This window comes from Haliaeetus albicilla, chromosome 28, assembly GCF_947461875.1.
Source record: "Haliaeetus albicilla chromosome 28, bHalAlb1.1, whole genome shotgun sequence".
NCBI lineage: Eukaryota > Metazoa > Chordata > Aves > Accipitriformes > Accipitridae > Haliaeetus > Haliaeetus albicilla.
The window spans coordinates 4990386-5007735 of NC_091510.1; the positions used below are offsets into that span (position 1 = coordinate 4990386).

Genomic DNA, 17350 nt, shown 5'->3' on the forward strand with positions numbered 1-17350 from the left:
TGTCCTTGACTGACTTGATTGCTCTAAGGCACCTGCATGCTGATGATAAGCGGTCTGCTGCAAGCACCTGCTGATATTAAGCAAAAATACTTCTAATTATGTTACCTTTCTGAGTATGGAGCTGAAACCCATAGGAGAGTCTGACTTGCTGATGTGCTGCTTCACAGTTTCAAAAAAAGTTTTCAGAAAACTGTGACTTATCTACATAAGAAAAAAAAAAGAGAAAATGGCATTAGTGGTCTTCTGAAGTTAAGTTTAAAACAACTTTATTTCCCATCCCTTGTCTCTTCAAAGGCTCCAAGCCTAATGGGGTGCCTATACTTATCTCCTTAACGTTGCCAGAATTAGCTTCAGAATTAGGCCCGGAATGCTTTAATTAGTCAGAAGCTAAAATAAATCTATACAAATACCCACTTACGTCATGCTAATGCCATATGACAAAAGCTTTGAAACAAGATTAGTTACTCCATTTAAACTAATTTAGGGTAGCAGCTGTATTTAACATGAATTGACATGAAACATTACAATGGATGAATGGTATCTACTGGAAAACACTGATTGCGTATGACAGAGCTGTGACAGTTAAGGAAGACTTCACGGTCATTTGAAGAAGATACCATCTTTCATAGTCTGGGTTTGTTTCATGCTATTGGAGGTGAGGGAAATGTCTTTCAAATGCTATAAAAAGTCCCATACTTGCCGTAAGTTAACTTTATGTTTGCACTGGATCCGAGTGTGCCCACACTGTCAGTCAGACGCGGGTGAAAGCCTGCTGCTAAGCCCATGCTTGCGTCCCAAACACACTCTTTGCACACAAATTCATCACCACGCTCAGCTTTAGGCCAAATTTTAGGCCAGAAGAGAACATCGTCCTCTGTGATACTGCTATGAACTGCTGTTGTAGCCGCACATGCTGCTTTGTTTGGTGTATTTATGGGGGCAGGGTTGCTTATAGGGTGACGTTTATTCTTTCTACACCTTTTAAAACATGCATTTTTTCATGGATTCAGCCTGCTGTCAGGAAGAAATGCGTGCTGTAAAATGCATGAAAAAAGGCATAAAAGGCATTGAGAGCAGCTACTTTCTCCTACATCTGATCACTATTTTATATACAAGTATGCATAGATGATCATTTGTCATCCTCATTAATAAGGACAACAAAATTAGAAAACAAAATAGAAAATGTATTAAAGATAATTCTCTCAAGACATGCCCAAGCTCAAAGCTTTTGTGATCGCTAAATGGCACACAGCAATATACCCCACTCCCTTCTTTGAACAACACCGAAAGAATCAGCAGCCACACATCAGCTGAACTCTCGTAGCTGACTGCAGGTATGGTCTTAGCCCACAACAAGCACCAGGTGAAACACATCAGCTAAAAATCTCTTTCCTCGTATCTCCAAACCCGCTCAGGTGGTCAGTCTCTGAGCAGAGGTGACTTGCTCATGTGTTTGAGCTCTGGCTAATTGTCCCTACTCTGAAAAGCTTTCCTGCTTTTCTTGGTTTTGGCTAAAAAGGCAGGTGTTAACTGTTAAGGCAAAGGAATTATAATAAGGGAAAGAACTTGAAGTAAGCAGCTGCTTTAGGGTATGTGATGTGATTGGGAGCAGCTATTCAACTCATACAGCTGAAGAGCCCCTTCCAAAATTCACTTTGCTATTAAGGGTGAGGTGTCCTATACAAGAACTCGTAAGCTAAGAAAAACTCCTGGTTTGCTTCTAAAGTTATGTAAGATTTTGGACTTATGGGTTCCTTTAACTTTCAGGAGTTGAAAATGGTCTCTGGGGAAGTGTCCACAAGCAAGAAAGAGCTTGAGCACCTCACAGCTGAGCTTCGTGGTCTCTCCTCTCCTGGAAGGTGAGTAGCACACGAACACAGAGCATCCAGTCTGTGTGGGAGATATTCTGGTACCTGCACGGAGCAAAACTCCAGCCGGAGAGGGGTGGTCATAATTTTATTTTAACTTGCTCTACTGGAGTGGTGTAGTAGATAGCAAAGTCTTTGTGCCCATCTATTTGTGAAAGGAAACTTGTTATCGTAGTTCTATTGCCATTTGTACTGTTTTGCTGTAAGGGTTGTGCAGTTGGAGTTTATCTTCACAAATCCTTTTAAAAGGATGCTGCTTATGAGAATTAGTCTCAAACTCGTGTTTACTTCAGAAACAACTGCCAAACGAGCTCTCCTCTGTGTTCCAATGCCTCTTTATCTTTTGCTGGAGGCACATGAGAATAATTTGCACTGGTGAGATTTGACCCCCACTGATATATCAAATAGAAATGCAGGAAAGACTAATTATTTGAGCTAAGATCCAAATGTGAGTATTGAATCTGAATAGAAGTTTTATGGATGGTTTCTCATTTCCTTTTGTTGGGCTAGTTGATTTCTGATCTCAGGAAGACTTTTATTTTTTTACTCACCTTGTTTAACTCCTCTAAGTTTGCAAAAAGTCTCCACAAATCCACATCCAAGAGAAATTCATTACACTGCAGGTATTTTAGAGTGTTCATAAATATCTTCAAAAACAAAACAAATCCATGTTATTTACTATTTATGCCAATTCCATATTTTTTTTTTCCTGATAAGAACATGTTTGCACTGTAATTCTCATGAAATGATCATTTGAAACTTTTCCTGACCTGCCTGAAGGATAAATACTGGGATTTGTGCGATGAGGAGGGTATGAGTGATGTCTCTGGGGTGTCCCTGCGGCTGCCACAGGGGCAGCTGTGTCCCTGCTGTGTTCTTTGCCAGAAGAGGGGCAACCGAGCCCCCTGCAGATCCATGTGAAGGAACTCATAATGTCAGAGTCATAGTCACAGATTTCTATGACCTTTCTAAATGCTTTTCTACCCACCCCATGCATCTGCTGCTATTTAAGTTGCTTAGATTTACTAGGGGGGGGGGGGAAGTTGGAATAGTGTTAAGGAAAGGACTCAGGAAGGTTTTCATCTCTTTGGATTGTTTTATTAACCTGTATTGAGTGAAAACTGCATGGGTATTTATTGACTGTTTAAGATTTTATATTATTTAAGCTCTGATGGTGATCTGGGAGCTATGCTGAATCTCATCTAAATCTGAAAAAGGCTTAAAAATGTAGATTACTGAGTAGACTTTTTTTGTGTCTCTGTGAAAAGCATTAATGAAAAAACCCATCACCCAGGTGCTAAGACTGAAGAGCTGGTGAGAGTGTTTGCTTAGCCTTATGTAACTCTTCAGCTGCCACGAACAGTTGACCTGAGAGCTTAAAGGGGATTTATGGTGGTCTTAAAGCTCCCTGTGGAGATTCATTAAAATCGGTGGAATATTTCTATACTGGGAAGTACTTAGAGTAGCGGGTATCTGTAAAACTGGCTACACAAATTCAATGGGTTCGTTCTTTGGCAGGAGAGTTTGGGAAGCTGGCGTGGCCCGAATAGTTCATCATTCATGGGTCGTGCAGGGCTGGGTGAGGTTTGTCTGTGGGGTCCTACATCAGACTCGCCACTGGGGCTCCATGTCTCCTGCTATCCTCATCCTTCCCAGGCTTCACCTGTTTTTAATCTTCTCGGATCTCTGAACAAAGTGTGTAGAAGGAAGGTGGCTTCCATCCTGCCTTGGGCCGATACTTGATTCTGTCATCGCTTTTCTTCTCCTTTCCTGTTCTGCCCCACCAAGGAGGAATCCACCCGCTCCTCTACTTACTCCCTTTAATTTGCAGTACTTCTCGTGCTGCCTAGGCTAATTTTCAGCAACATGGAAAATCTTTCACTCATTTTTTTCCTTTGACTAGTAAGAAAACAGAAATTGTCTGTGCAGAATAAGAGAAAAATGATAGGAAGATATTTATGGAAGCTTCCACCCTTTTAAATGGATACACTAACTTTTGATGTGTGATGAATATAAATAGTGCAGCTATTCTTGTAACAGCGTGTAATATTCTTGTCCATATTTCAGAGCTCTTAAAATTCACCGTGATGGGGGCAATTTGGAGTTTTGGGGAGAGGAGCTTTTTAGTTTGTTTTCTTGTAATATTAGAACTACAGGTCTGCTGAATTCCGAGTTTTTCATGCTCTAGTCAGGATAATCTAACTAGAGCTCTATATGAAGTTAAATGAAGAGTATAATGTTACAGACTAGTGGTAAAGAAATATCCAGTATAGTCCTAGTATCGTCAACTGGAGAGTGGCTTCAGTTCTGCGTTAGTGAGAGGAATAGTGGCATATCGGCTGAAAACACTGGAAGGCTCTGCAATCAGATGGTGTTTGCAAAGCACTACAAAGTGATGTCCAGAAGAAGAGATGCTATTGAGAAGATAAAAACCAAAGGGAACTGTAGAAACAGGATGAGCAGGCAAGATGGGGAAAAAACCCCAAGCACTTAAGTCGTTCCCCCATAGACACCCCATGAGAGGTTACAGGTGGCTTTATGTCTGCTGTGCTGACAGCAGGGCAAATAATGTTTCATTATTTTTGAGATGCAAAATCTGAAGTTACCATCTTGAGAACCAGCAAATGATCCAGAAAGTAAGTGCATTCACTTGTGAAAAGTTCCCACACTGCTGCTTCTTTTTTCACTTCTAACCGGCTGTCGACATCTTTCTGCTCAGTCTGTTGCTCTTTTATAAATTCATGCCAAGATTTACTCTATTGATTGAAGAAGAAAGAAAACCACTGACTGTTGCATCAACTACTTCAGACCTTATGAAAAGAATCTATGATCTATTTGCCCATGTAAAGAGCCTGACTGCCAGTATTAGTGCTGCTTCGTCTGAAAGCTTAAAGATTCCTTTAAAAAGATTAAAACCCCTGTCATTTTCCTCCAAAATATTTATAATATAAACACACTGAATTTGGAAGTAACACAGTATGATAGTCTATGTTTGTAGGATGCTGTATCAAAAAATGGTGGACAGCTTGCAAATGCTAAGGAATTTAATCTGTCATGCTGTTGGAAAGTAAGGATGGATGATAGCTTCCTATTTTCCAGATGGCAAAATCAAGTTACCAAAGGACTAGGTCTTCATAGGTACTTGGATATTGTTTTGTTTAGCCCTAAGGTGGCCACTATCACCTTACTGACCTGCTCCAAAGTCAGGTGTTCACATATCATTTATCATAGAATTGTTTAGGTTGGAAAAGACCTTTAAGATTGAGTCCAACCATCAACGCAACACCCCCATTCCCACTGAACCATGTCCTGAAGTGCCACATCTACACATTTTTTGAACGCCCTCCAGGGATGGTGACTCCGCCGCTTCCCTGGGCAGTCTGTTCCAATGGCTGACAACCCTTTCAGTAAAGAAACGTTTTCTAACATCCAACTTAAACAAGTCTATGGGGAACTGCATGTAACAGCCTGCTGTGAAAGCATAAGGGTTGCTTTGGAGGGGGGACGGTGTTGGGTGTGGGTTATGTGACTATCACCCCGGTTGCCCAAGCTTGGTGTTTCTATGGCTAGGGTTCTCCGAAGGCCAGGAGCCTTGTTTAACTCGCAGACAAGCTTTGGTGACGTTTCTGCAGCTGAACCTTGGTGCTGGCACCGACCTCTCCGTGGCTGCCCCTGAACGCACCCCTAAGGCGGCAGTGGGGGTGACCGTGCCCCGTTTGGCATCTCTGCGATTCCGTAATTTCTTTCCCCAGATCTGCAGGCACCGCTGAGAGGGTTGTCCTGGTGCCTTCTGAAGGTGGTTCCTCCCTGATCTAGGGCAGTCTGGATACCTGGCAAAATCCAGGTGGTTGTGAGGGCCCTTGGTAGCCTTCTACGACACTCACAGTTTCCCCCTTCACCCCTCCATTTCAAACAACAAAAATATACCTTATGCTTACGCGTTAATTTTGCAGAAACGTCTCATATCCAGATTAATGTAGTGAAAAATGGTAACTCGAACACAACGTTTTAATCCCCATTTTTAAGTATCCTTGGTACAGTATACTGAGTATTTTGATACCTTAAAGCAGAAAAATTCATATGTGCTGCAGTCTATGATCTTAATGGTTGAAAGACAGTTTTCCAGATCAGATGCTTGCTTCTGTTTGTCTTTACCCTGTTGAATGACAAAAAACGCCACCTGATTCATACAATGTTTTAAAGACCATTAAGAAGTTTACCCAGCTCGGTAACCTTGCTCTGATCTGTAAGGAGTTTGCCCTTAGCTGAGTGATTTCCTTATATTTTCAGCTCTCCTACACAGAGATGAGGCAGTGATGGCAGGTTTATTTGTAGCTATGGGTGGGGTGTGGAGGTGGCTTAGGTGTGGGTGCGTAAGATTTTATTTATGTAACACAGAAGTCTTTGGCAGGGCAAATCTTTGGTATGGCAACAGACAATGGGCTACCCTCGGAAGACACAACAAATAAAATATTTTGCTTCCCTCAGCCCTGTCAGAAGTAGGGGACAACGAACTCGTAGTTGAAATCATCCTCCTGCCATAGGTATACAAAGCTTGTATGTGTGTTTGTTTATTTTTAATTTTCTATTTGAGCTACGTATTGAAGAAACTCCTTTGCTCAGCTGCAGAGCAGGGTCTATAAAAAGAGCTTTTAGAAAGCTTAAAGAGCAGAAGGAGTTTGTCTGTGTGAGGGATCATGAAATAAAAACAATTGCTTTTGGTTTGGCTTTGTTTTTCAGGCCGACAGTGCCATGTAAAAAGTTTAACCAATATTTATGAACTCTAATTCAGTGGTGTGAGCATAGACTTATAAGGTATTTGCCTAAGTTTTATCTGCTCTCTGGAACAGTATACTCATACTTCATGGATTTTTGTTGTCTGAACTTTAGGCACTGAACTTAAGCCAATTTTAAAATATGCATTTGATTATAATATTTGAAATTCAGAGTTTAAGCTCAAGTCTCAATTTTGAAAGATAGCTTGAAATGGAGCAGAAACAGTAATGCAATTATATATACACAGACTTAACCAATGGACCAGCAAATAAATCTTTGTAAATTAAATTTTATAGTTTTTAATAGTTTCAGAAATTACTTTTGGCTAAATATCAAATGCATTTTATTGCAAATTTCAAATATTTTGCTGAATTTAAAAATTCTCAATTTTAGGCCATGCTCATGCAAATGCTATAGAAATGCTGTCAGATGAAGTGGGATCTCTTGTACGTGCTGATCTGAGTACTTGCATTGGTTTCACTTGCACAAACTTTGATAGTCGAAATTTAGAAGATAAAATGTAGAGAATATTAGGAAGTGACTGCTCACAATTACATGTTTTGGGTGCAAAGTTATCAAGACACTTGCAAATGATTTTCTGAATGATGAACAACACTCAGAAAGGAAATTCAGATACGATAGTAAGTGAAAATCTTCATAACTGGAGAAGACAAGGAAATGTGTTAGAGAAGGAAATTAACTGAAGTGTGTCGGTGTGTATGCTTTTACTGGCGAGTGTGAGGGTGCCTATGAGGACAGGAAAGGCCTAAGAAAGTGTCTAAAAAGCTACTTTGATAGGTAAAGCCTAGATCCCTTCCATGTGAGTGGGAGTTAGGCAGATCCTCCAGAGCCCTAAGGCACCGAGGTCCAGGTTGGCATGCAGAAAATACAGGATACGCTGTATTTTCCGTGACTGACTTACCCACCTTGTGCTCTCTTAGCCCGGGGAGCCGCACTGGACCCGCTGCCACCCCTGAACACCTCGAATGAGATTTTCTGTGTTGCCCGTCCCTCTCTGCCCTCCCACCACCCGCGGGGATGCGGTGCTGACTCTGGTTCTCACGCGCATCCCGTGCAGCAGCGCTGGTGGCTGCGCCGGACCCGTCCTACCTTTGTTGGAAATTAATGTCCAAGCAGTCCCAGGGTGGGCTGAGACCTCTGAGTTCAACTCACCTGCTGGCTGCCTTTCTCCAAGGGCAGTAAAGTAAAGAAACGCTGTTTACCCAGGTTAGTTGTGGGAGAAGGCAAGGTCAGGGCAAGGAAAAAAAAACCAACCATGGTGAAATACTCACAACTCCTCTTTTGGCAAATGGCCACCTTGGCTTTTTGGACTCTAATGGGTAAAACAAATGCATTATCAGTAAAGGAACAAATAGCTAAAAATAAAACTGTTATTTATATGTTGGGGTGGGGTTTTTTGGGTTTGTTTGTTTGGTTGTTTTTTTGGGTTTTTTTTTTTAGATGAAGCCTGATATACTCTACTTGGCTCAGATTTAATACTTGTGTTTAGGCAGTTTGTGCACCAGGCTTAAAACCCATTAAGCCTCTTGGGTTCCTCCCAGCAAGAGTTATGTCTATCTGTGATGGGATCTTGGATGATGCTAAACACTCCCACTTGCTGCAGATGATCAGTGTGTGATTGCCAGTTCCTTACATGGGAAAACACATCATACCTCAAGCCAATTCTTGAAGGTATTTATTGTTTTGACAAGAATTAGGCTATGTCTGCTCTTTAGTGATATCTTGGAGTTATGCTGGTACTTAAAACTCCTGCGAATAAACAATCCTACAAACCCTAAGCCTCAGCTCTGTCGTGGGGCTGGCACAGTGGTGCAGGCTGTAATTTGTGGTCCTTAGTGAGGCACAGGGAAAGCTGGGGATCGGGATGTAGGAATGCACTGGTGAGATGTGAGGAAAGCCTGTGTTTGTTCAGCGAGAAATTTGAAAGAGATGTCTATATGTGGCACCTACCTTCAGGCCTATGTGTGACTGGGAATCACAGTCCAAACTTTCTCCTTTTGGATTTTGAAGGCCTTGGTCATTCTTTCTGGGGCTGCCTGGCTTGTTTGCTTTCATGAAACTGGTGGTTGTGACCTTGACTTACTTTTTCTTTTTTTTTTTTTTTTTTTTTTTTTTTTTTTTTTTTTTTTTTTGAGAAAATGTTGATCTCTGGTCACCAGCCTCTTCTGGTCTCTGGCAATCACACTGCACGCTATACTATATTCCACAATAGGTATTTGTGGAAATTGCTTGCAGGTCGACATTTCAGTGTTGGACGGTCTTGTGAGCAACCTCTAGGCATGAGTTGGGTCTGCTACCCTTGAGATTGGAGCACTACTGGAAAGGGTGACATGGGCCACTGTCTTCCCTCTGCTTGAAGCTGTGCGGGTAGGAATTTGTAACTAAACTGCTTGCAGATGGAGAACCTGGCCTGGGCTCTGGTTGCTCCTAGCCTGTGGAGGAAGGACCTGATCCGTGTCCTACCCCCCTCATCTACCTCCTACATTTTGCATTCAACAATAAAATGCGCGCCAAAAAAAATAAATCGAGGGCAGCTAAAAATTAGCGATGCAGTCACTTTGACTCGTCGCCGTCGTTGCACCGATCCTCCCTCCCCATCCCACGTGCGCGCGCGCTTTAGTCGCGGCTTTTGCTGGGCTCAGGCGAGCGAATCCCACCCTGTGTCTGACCTGCGCTTAGCAGGAGGGCCGCGGTGGGCAGGTGGTCCGTGGCACTGTCTGACACCAGGAGGTCTCCGGGGAACACCTCGAGTCCCGGCAGACTCACTACCACGGAGCTACGCCTGCGCTCGGCCGACCTGTGAGACGCAACAACAACAACACACGTCATCGCTCGCGGCTGCGGAGGGAACTTCTGAAGTGCTCCTTGCTGATACAGGAGGAAATGAGCTAAAAAAACCAAATCACAGCGGCTATGACGTGATGCGTTAAAGGAACAGTGAGTAGAAAATTCCAGGGATCAACAGCAAATATCTAACTATCTTTCCAACTCCACATCGTTGCTGAGATCAAGGTGCTTATGGTCATGGCTTGCCTCAGCTAGTAGGTACTTAGAGAATTTAAATATCGGAAATTCCTGGGTTCTTCTGAGATTAGGAGAAAAGTGAGTAGAGATTTCAGAATCTATGTTTTGGCACTGGAGTCCAAAGGAGCAGTTAAATACCATGTCCCTAACTGATATGTGGGTTGTCATTACTTTTAACCTTCATATAACTTGGGTGATTTCATGAAAAGACAGCATATTAGTGAAACAGCTAAACAGTTTGTTTTTTGGGTTTTTTTTTTGTTTGTTTTTTTAATATTTGATTTTTTGGCTAGTTTGTGCTATTTTCTTTCTAAATCTTTTTGGTGTTTTTTCTGCTAATTAAAATATTTTGTATTTTGAATATAATATGACTTAGTGGCCTTGCTGATCGAAAACAAGTAGCTCTTTCCAGCTATCGTTGTTACTAACGGAGGGCATTGTCCAGGATGTAAATCCATCAAGTGAAGTGACACAGACATTCTGTACCCAACAGTGTGTTTGTGCCAGAGGCTCCTTGCATTCAAATACAGAAACTATTGGCACACATCAAAAACCTTTTTGGATTTTGCTAATAACTCACAGTGATACCTAATTAATTGTGTTAGTATACTGTTGCAAAGTGACTGGTGCCTACAGCCGCTGTTGTGCTGTCTTCAATTGACTGATGCATGAAGAGTGCATTAGAATTCAAAGGGTCAGCAATTAAGTGGCTGAGGGAGGAGGCACAAAGCGTGTGTACAGATATAAAAATTCTCTTTTTCAGTCACCATTTATTGTGTATGGTGTTTTTGGTCAGTTAACTATAATACTGCTTTTTTTGCCTAGGCAGGTACCTTACTGTGACTATCTAGCCATTTGCCAACAACCAACGTGAAACCTAGCAGGTATATTTTTCCCCTTAAGCGCATGAATAGTCACTTGACAACTTAGCAACTGGCAGATGAGCTCTGAGGTGGAGAACTGGGATTTGCTATGTATAGTAGGACATGGAGATTATGCTTTTTGTTGTGATCTGACAGTGACATTGCTTGCAATTGCCTTGGCAAAGCCAATTGAATTGTATAGATGAAAGGAAAGACTGCTCCGAACAACAGAGAGGCTGTAGGCTATCAGAAGGGCCAGGTCTGGGACTTAAACATGGACATATTAGGCTTGAAAACTATGTGTTGAGGAGTTTACAATGTGCAAGTTCTCTAAAAGCTTTTCCTTTTCTGATAGTCTTACTGAATGGAGAACATAGGATCTGTTTGTTTAACTTTAGGGATTTACAATGAATTTCTGAAATTGAGCCTAACACATGGTTTGGGAGCTTCCATGGAAGGGGTCTGTTTCTTGGTTGTGTGCAAGCCCACACCAGTGCAAGGGAGACCGCTTCTTGATGAGGTGCACTGGGTGCTACCCAGCGCAAAATTTAGGTGCTAGTAACGATTGTATTAAGATGCTTCTGAAACCTCTAGTGATTCCATGATGCAATCTCTTGGGCAGCTGGGTTCTTATACAAGCCAAATACTGCAGTATAACACAAGGATAATTCTTAAAGTTGTCACTCCTGTACTAGGAAATTCAGGTTTGTTTCAGGGTGGATTCACAGTAAAATTTTGCCACTGTATTATTGATTTTTAAAGTATCCAGCCTACTTCAATTTCAGAATATATTTTGAAGTTGGAGGTTAGTGGCTTATGAAGGTTAGTAAAGGGGAGCATAGTTGCATTGTAACTGAGTGAAATGTGTTACTTCCCTAGATCAAAAAGGCCTTGAACTTCAGACACATATGTCTAAAGAAGCTCTTCACATAGGTATGTAAGCCTGTGATGTGTGGGAGTATGCCAAGGTCACTTGGATGTGTATCTACAATATACCTCTGCAATGTGACATGCCTGGGCTGATTAATGACTTAGATGCCTAAATCATGCTTCAAAGATGAAGGTACAGGTATCTGTAATCATCTGGCCTCATGCCTGTACACATATTAGATACATTAGATGCTTTTGTTGGTTTCACTGGAGAAATTAAACTACTGAAGTTCTGTGTAATGCAATTTACCAGTTTTGAGTCTGTATGCAATATTTTAGCATCTTTTCATGCCTGCAGACCCTGTAGCTTTGCCCTTTTTTAAAATTTTTTGTTTGTTTTTCTTACTTGGGGCAGAGGAGTAAAAGAAATGCTTGTACTTTAGAGATGAACTCCGGTGCTTGAGGAGATATCATCTGCAATAATTCCTCCTTTAAATCTGCTTGTTTTGTGAAACAAGATAATGTCATAGGTTTGCATTACAAAGTTATGGAAAATTATTAAAGACATTGAAGCAGCTCATAGTCTGGAAAAATAAATTTCCTGTGTATATAGTTGTTTCTAGGGCATGGAGAGTTTCAGCTGATGGCTTTTTAGAGTTCTGTATCTTTATATGTCTATAATCTTAGCCTAACTAGCTGTCCTAGGGAACAGACAGCTATATAAATCACCTTACTTAATAACAGATACGTTATTTAAAGGAATACCCGCTAGATGAGAATAAAAGCAACTGAAGAGGTTACAAAGGTCAACATTATAGGGTGGTCCCAGTACTGAGATAGCTGCCAGGCGATATGTCTGTTACCCAAGCCAGTCGGAGAGGTCATTTGGACTCCCTGATTCAAAGACTTGGCATGACACTTTATGGGCATACGAGACATTAAAAGAGGAAGAGGAGCACTTCAAGATAGATGAGCCTAGCTCCCTCAATTCACTGAAAATGAACTGCCTTGGCAGTTACGGAGAAGACTCTTCATTAGCTGGTTGTCTCTAGGAAATTGTGCAATCCACTTTTCCACCTAGTCTCTGATATGCTGAACGGTGCAAGGAGAAAATGAGCTCAGAGTGCGCTAAAGGTTTTGTTTTATCAACGTTTCCTTCCACGGCAGCGTTGGCTTTAGCATCTCGCCTTGTCTCCACCATAAACGCCTCTCTCTGTGCTGCTCCTCTTGCCCTTTTTGTTTATTTATTTTGGCTGATTATTTTTAATCGGCATCAGTTCAGCATGTTGCCATGCCGACAGAGATGCACTGGCACTCCTGACTGAGGGCTGTGTGGGGGAAGGCTGGTTAAAATGAGCATTGCTGCTTTAAGAAAGGCTTTTGAAGTACAGCCTAGGAGCGGGGAGAAGAGATGTTCATTCAAACTGAAGGATGAAGGTATGTTTTTACCCTGGATGGTATATAAAATCAGTCTTGGATGTGCTTCTAGATGGAGAGAATAATCTGGCGTTTCAGCAGTTTTCTCTGGCTGTGATAAGAAGGGATTAGCTGTTAAGGAGTTAGACTGATGGTTTGAATAAAGGAGGAGCTGAATACAGTCCTTGCCCAGACCTTGGACCAAATTCAACTTGACAAAAAAGTTTAAAGCAGAAACTGGTGATTTTTGTTTTATGTTTCTGCACATTCTAATATTGGTCAAGACAAAAACTAGAAATCATAATACATCATCCAAACCTCCTTCTGTCAATCTTTCCTGCTGGTAGCTATGGAACAAAGCCTGCGTTGGTCCTTGTGTGATTACTTGATTTTAAAATGTGTCTGAATAGAAGTCCAGAGCCAGTATCCTAGCTGGCATGTAGTGGCTTCCCTCTGAAGCTGCCAAACAAGTGGCACCAGGAGAAGGTATGTACATTAAGTGTTCAGTGTTCTCCTGTTTAGCCATTTGCATTCAGTATTCTTCAAATTCTCCCCTGAAGTTTGCTACAGATCACACAAATCTTCACCCTGCCAGTGAGATATGCTTACGTATTAAGTTTTGAGTTGGATCAGAGCAGACTCTTCCTGTAATAGGTACAGATCACCCGTCTTCACAGTGAGACACAAAGATGTCTCCCTCCCCTCCTCTCTCCATCTCCATTGTAAATTCAAAATGCTAAAGAGTCGGTTGGAAATTGCAACAATTTGGAAAATCTAGGAGGCCGCTTCCACAGTGAACGTGGAATTTCAGATGCACACACACATCCGTTAAGCCTCGTCTAGGGAACTGCATCGTGTAATGACTCGGGCTGTATCAGCCTGCTCCAACCCCCCCGGTCCTAAATACAAACATACTTGAAACACAGACCTGTTTGTAAACTGCAGGTTATAGCAGAGCTTTTACCTGAAAAATGAGTAAATGTTGGGAAGAACAGGAGATAGAGCTCAACTAATGACGTCTACTGCCTTAACAAGTGAAGCACGTTATGGTAGAGTCGCAGCAGAGTGTATTGCTGTTTGTTGTGAGGCTACTTCTGTCTTCACCAAGACTTGCTCACCAGTGCTTGTCCTTTCAATATACCTCGCTCACCTGCATCCCCCCCCGAAATCTTCAGTAAAGTGAGCACTGCACCATCGGTGACAGAGGTATGGTTATTAAGGGAGGGAATAGCTCCTACTCCTTTGTTGTGTGGGGAGAAAATAAGCTTTGTTTCCCTCCTGTAAACATCTGAACATCTTAAGGAAACAAACATGGCTGAATCAAACTCATTTCTGATCAAGCTTTTACTTTCTGATGATTGCTTGTAAAAGCTTGATGCAATCCACTGCACAGATCTGTGGTATGCAGCACCTTATCTTGCCTGCACTAACTTATAAAATTCAAGTATTCTTCTTTGTTTGTAGGATTAACAATCGCCCCATCCAGTAGCACTCCCAGATCTGCTTTGCTCATGTGTGAGAACAATGTCGAGCTGTTCTGCTAGCTTCTTTCCTCCCTTTTCCCTCCCACAAAGCTTTGAAGAATGTCGCTCAAGATTATGAGATGTTTCACATTCTTCAAGCTGAAACTTGACACTGCTAATCCAAACAGCCAGACCTTTTGGCAGGTAGCTCCTAGTGCAGAGCTCTCCGATGGTCCAGCTGAAATATTGTGTGAAATATAGCGAAATGTGCTGGGGAGAGGGCCACCTTTGAAAGAAAATCTCATTAAAAAGCTTAGTTTAACAAGCTGGTGACAGGCATTTCACAAAACAAATCTACAAATTAAAGTTGAGTTACACATACGCGCGTCACTGTTCAGTTTTGCCTTGGAGTGAAGCGGATTCATTAAAAATGTAGAGAAGTGGAGCTTTGAATAAGATAGAACAAATATATGCATACCTTTGCATAGGAAATCCACTCTTCTGAAAGAAAGTGAGACATTGTTACTTGGTCAGAAAGCAATCAACCTGATCCTGTGAAAAAAGTACTCATTTGTTAAGAGAAATGTACTTCATAAACTGAGGTATTGGCTAATTGTTTTCACTCTTGTGGAGAAAAGAGAACTCATTTGATATCCAGAATGTTTTTTATATTTGAAGGGTGGGAAAAATAGCTTTTGGTCTGTGGCACAAAACTAACGGGTTAGGGAAGAGCTATACGCCTGTTTGACACCATCCACATTCAGTGAAGTGTGTGTGTAGGTGCTTCGGTGCTTTGTGTAAGGACAGAGTCGAGCATGTGTCTGAATTTAACCGCTTGTGCAAGTAATACAAGATCTTTGAGAGTAGATCTAGTAGCAAACCTGGTGTACGCAGTGTGTCTCCTTTTCTCCTTGGGGTGAAGTTATGGGGGACAGCTGAATGGTAGTTTGCTGGAGAGAAAGATGGAGGCTTAGCTCCTTCCTTGCATATTTCTCTTTACTGACGATGGTACTCGCTGGACCAGCGTTTCTTTTTTTCAGAAAAGATTGCACAATTGCCTGCTTATTTATGGAGGTAAGCATAAAAATGGAGGGGGCCAGTGAGTGGCAGAGCTAGGTAAGTGGAAATAAAGAAAGGGCATGAGATGTCTTCCACTGGGAGTAGGGAACCTTAAATTTGGCTCAACCATCTTGAATGACTTCATTCTTGGTTTTGTTGGGGTTAGTAACGCTATTCAGTAAAACAGAATAGAGAACTCCCCTGGCTTAGGAAGAACCCTGCTGAAGGACCCTGGAAAGAAAATAATCTTCTAAAACCCAAACCAGAACTGGGTAACTTAGTCTTGTTTTTTTCATAGCCCCACAAAGAGTTATACTGGCCCACCGGGGTGAATGGACAGAGGTGGGAAAGAGTGGCCATGTGCAGGAGTGGACTAGCCCAACCTGGTCACCAAGAGACAAGGCTGGAACCGTTGTCTCTTGCTGATTTGGAAGGAAAAATCTCCCTTCCTGATGACCGTAGAAGTTGGTCTGTTGTATCAAAGGGACATGGACCAGGTTGCAGTTCAGGTTAAGAACTGTGGTTTTGTTTATACGCTGGGCCATGAAAGATCAAAACTGAATATGCAAGATGGAAAATGCATGAATATGCAAGATGCATCATCCTATTCCTCTTACCTGGGCACTCTCCTGTGGTGTAGGGCTGGGCTGGGGGAGTCTCCTAGGGAGCGTAGCAGAGCTGGCTTTCCAAGAGTTTTGGCGCGTCTCATTGGGACTGCCATCGCTGAGAAGATCTTTTTGGCTTGGCAGCTTTGATCTGGTGCCAGCAGACTCTGGGTCTGCTATAGTTGTCTCAGCCTTGGCTTTGGAAGACAGTAATTTTGCATGGACGCAAGAAGGCAATGACAATGAGGACGTTGTAGTGCACCGAGGTGGACTCTTACAAATGTGGTGGAGAGAGCCGGTGTATTCCTTTTGATTCCCCGGCTGAGCTGCGTCAGAGCCGTCCTGAAACGACAGTGCTTGTGAGGCAGAGGCCATCCTCAGGCGTCTTAAAGTTGGGGAAGTGGAAATTCTGGCCAGAGCATGCCGGTCAAACTGGAAAGGTGCATGGTAGCTCCCAAGGTACTCCTCTGTGGGAAGGTTGAGAAGCGAAGACTCTGTGTAACCTCGTCTTTGAACGCAGTCCCCTGGGGGCATGGTGGTGTCCCTGCAAACCGATACCGCCTGCGATGCACAGGAACCGAAGACGTCTTCTGGACTGCTGCTTCCAGACAAAGCAACATTTTCTTTATGAAGATCAGCTTCCCTGTTTAGAAGTTCCACGCTGATGTAGGTTTCTTTGACCGGGTCTGGAGAATAATCGGAGCTTGGTTGTTGCATTCTTTATTTGCAGCATGAAGTTTTATAGCTGTGCGTACCTAGGAAACGTGATCAGAAAAGGTTCTTAGAAACTTGCCGTATGAATTTTTATATGGGAAAATATGCAAATGGACAAAAAAAAAATCTAAACAAAAAAATGTAGATATGTGCACTAGTACAGAAACAATTGCCTGCGCTTGGAATCCTCCTTAAATGCAGGTTTCAACAGTTTCAGGACCCAATTTCAGCAGGCTGTTTAAACAGCTGCTAACTTTGAGTGTGCAAGCAGTGTCAGCATCAGTCAGTGGAACTAATTAGATAGTAAAGACTAACTGTGTAATTAGGAACTCTGCTCATCTGGTACTGCAGCTGCCTAATTTCCTGTTGCCACTCCCCCGTCAGTAAGTGAGATGGTGACACTGCCGTACGTGGGATAAAAATGAAGTCACTAGCTCTCAGGCCTCCTGCTTGTTGCAAAATCTTTTATGTACAAATGCTAATTACTTGCTGAATGCTTAAGCAAATACAATTTAACATTTAGGTAAGGTGAGTCTAATCGCTCTTGCTTTTCTTTTCAGCAGGAAAAGTATTTTGTAGTAAACATTATGTATATGTTGTAATCAAATAATGAAGACAACAATTTATCAAAGTAACTTATCTGTTGATTGATCAGTAAATAATCTGTTCTG

The 17350-nt window shown here is 42.1% G+C and overlaps 1 protein-coding gene across 1 annotated transcript in view; it reads right to left on the reverse strand.

Moving 5' to 3' along the window:
- Positions 1–16682, reverse strand: part of PLEKHG7 (pleckstrin homology and RhoGEF domain containing G7) — a 32246-nt gene extending 15564 nt beyond the window's left edge. Inside the window, exons 1-8 of the mRNA XM_069773395.1 lie at positions 15978–16682; positions 14780–14802; positions 9335–9462; positions 7937–7977; positions 5929–6024; positions 4475–4624; positions 2420–2515; positions 106–201 (exon numbers count right to left, since the gene is read on the reverse strand). Coding sequence (XP_069629496.1) covers positions 106–201; positions 2420–2515; positions 4475–4624; positions 5929–6024; positions 7937–7977; positions 9335–9462; positions 14780–14802; positions 15978–16682 — 1335 coding nt within the window. The remainder of the gene's footprint in view (positions 1–105; positions 202–2419; positions 2516–4474; positions 4625–5928; positions 6025–7936; positions 7978–9334; positions 9463–14779; positions 14803–15977) is intronic.
- Between the last annotated feature and the right edge of the window lie 668 nt (positions 16683–17350).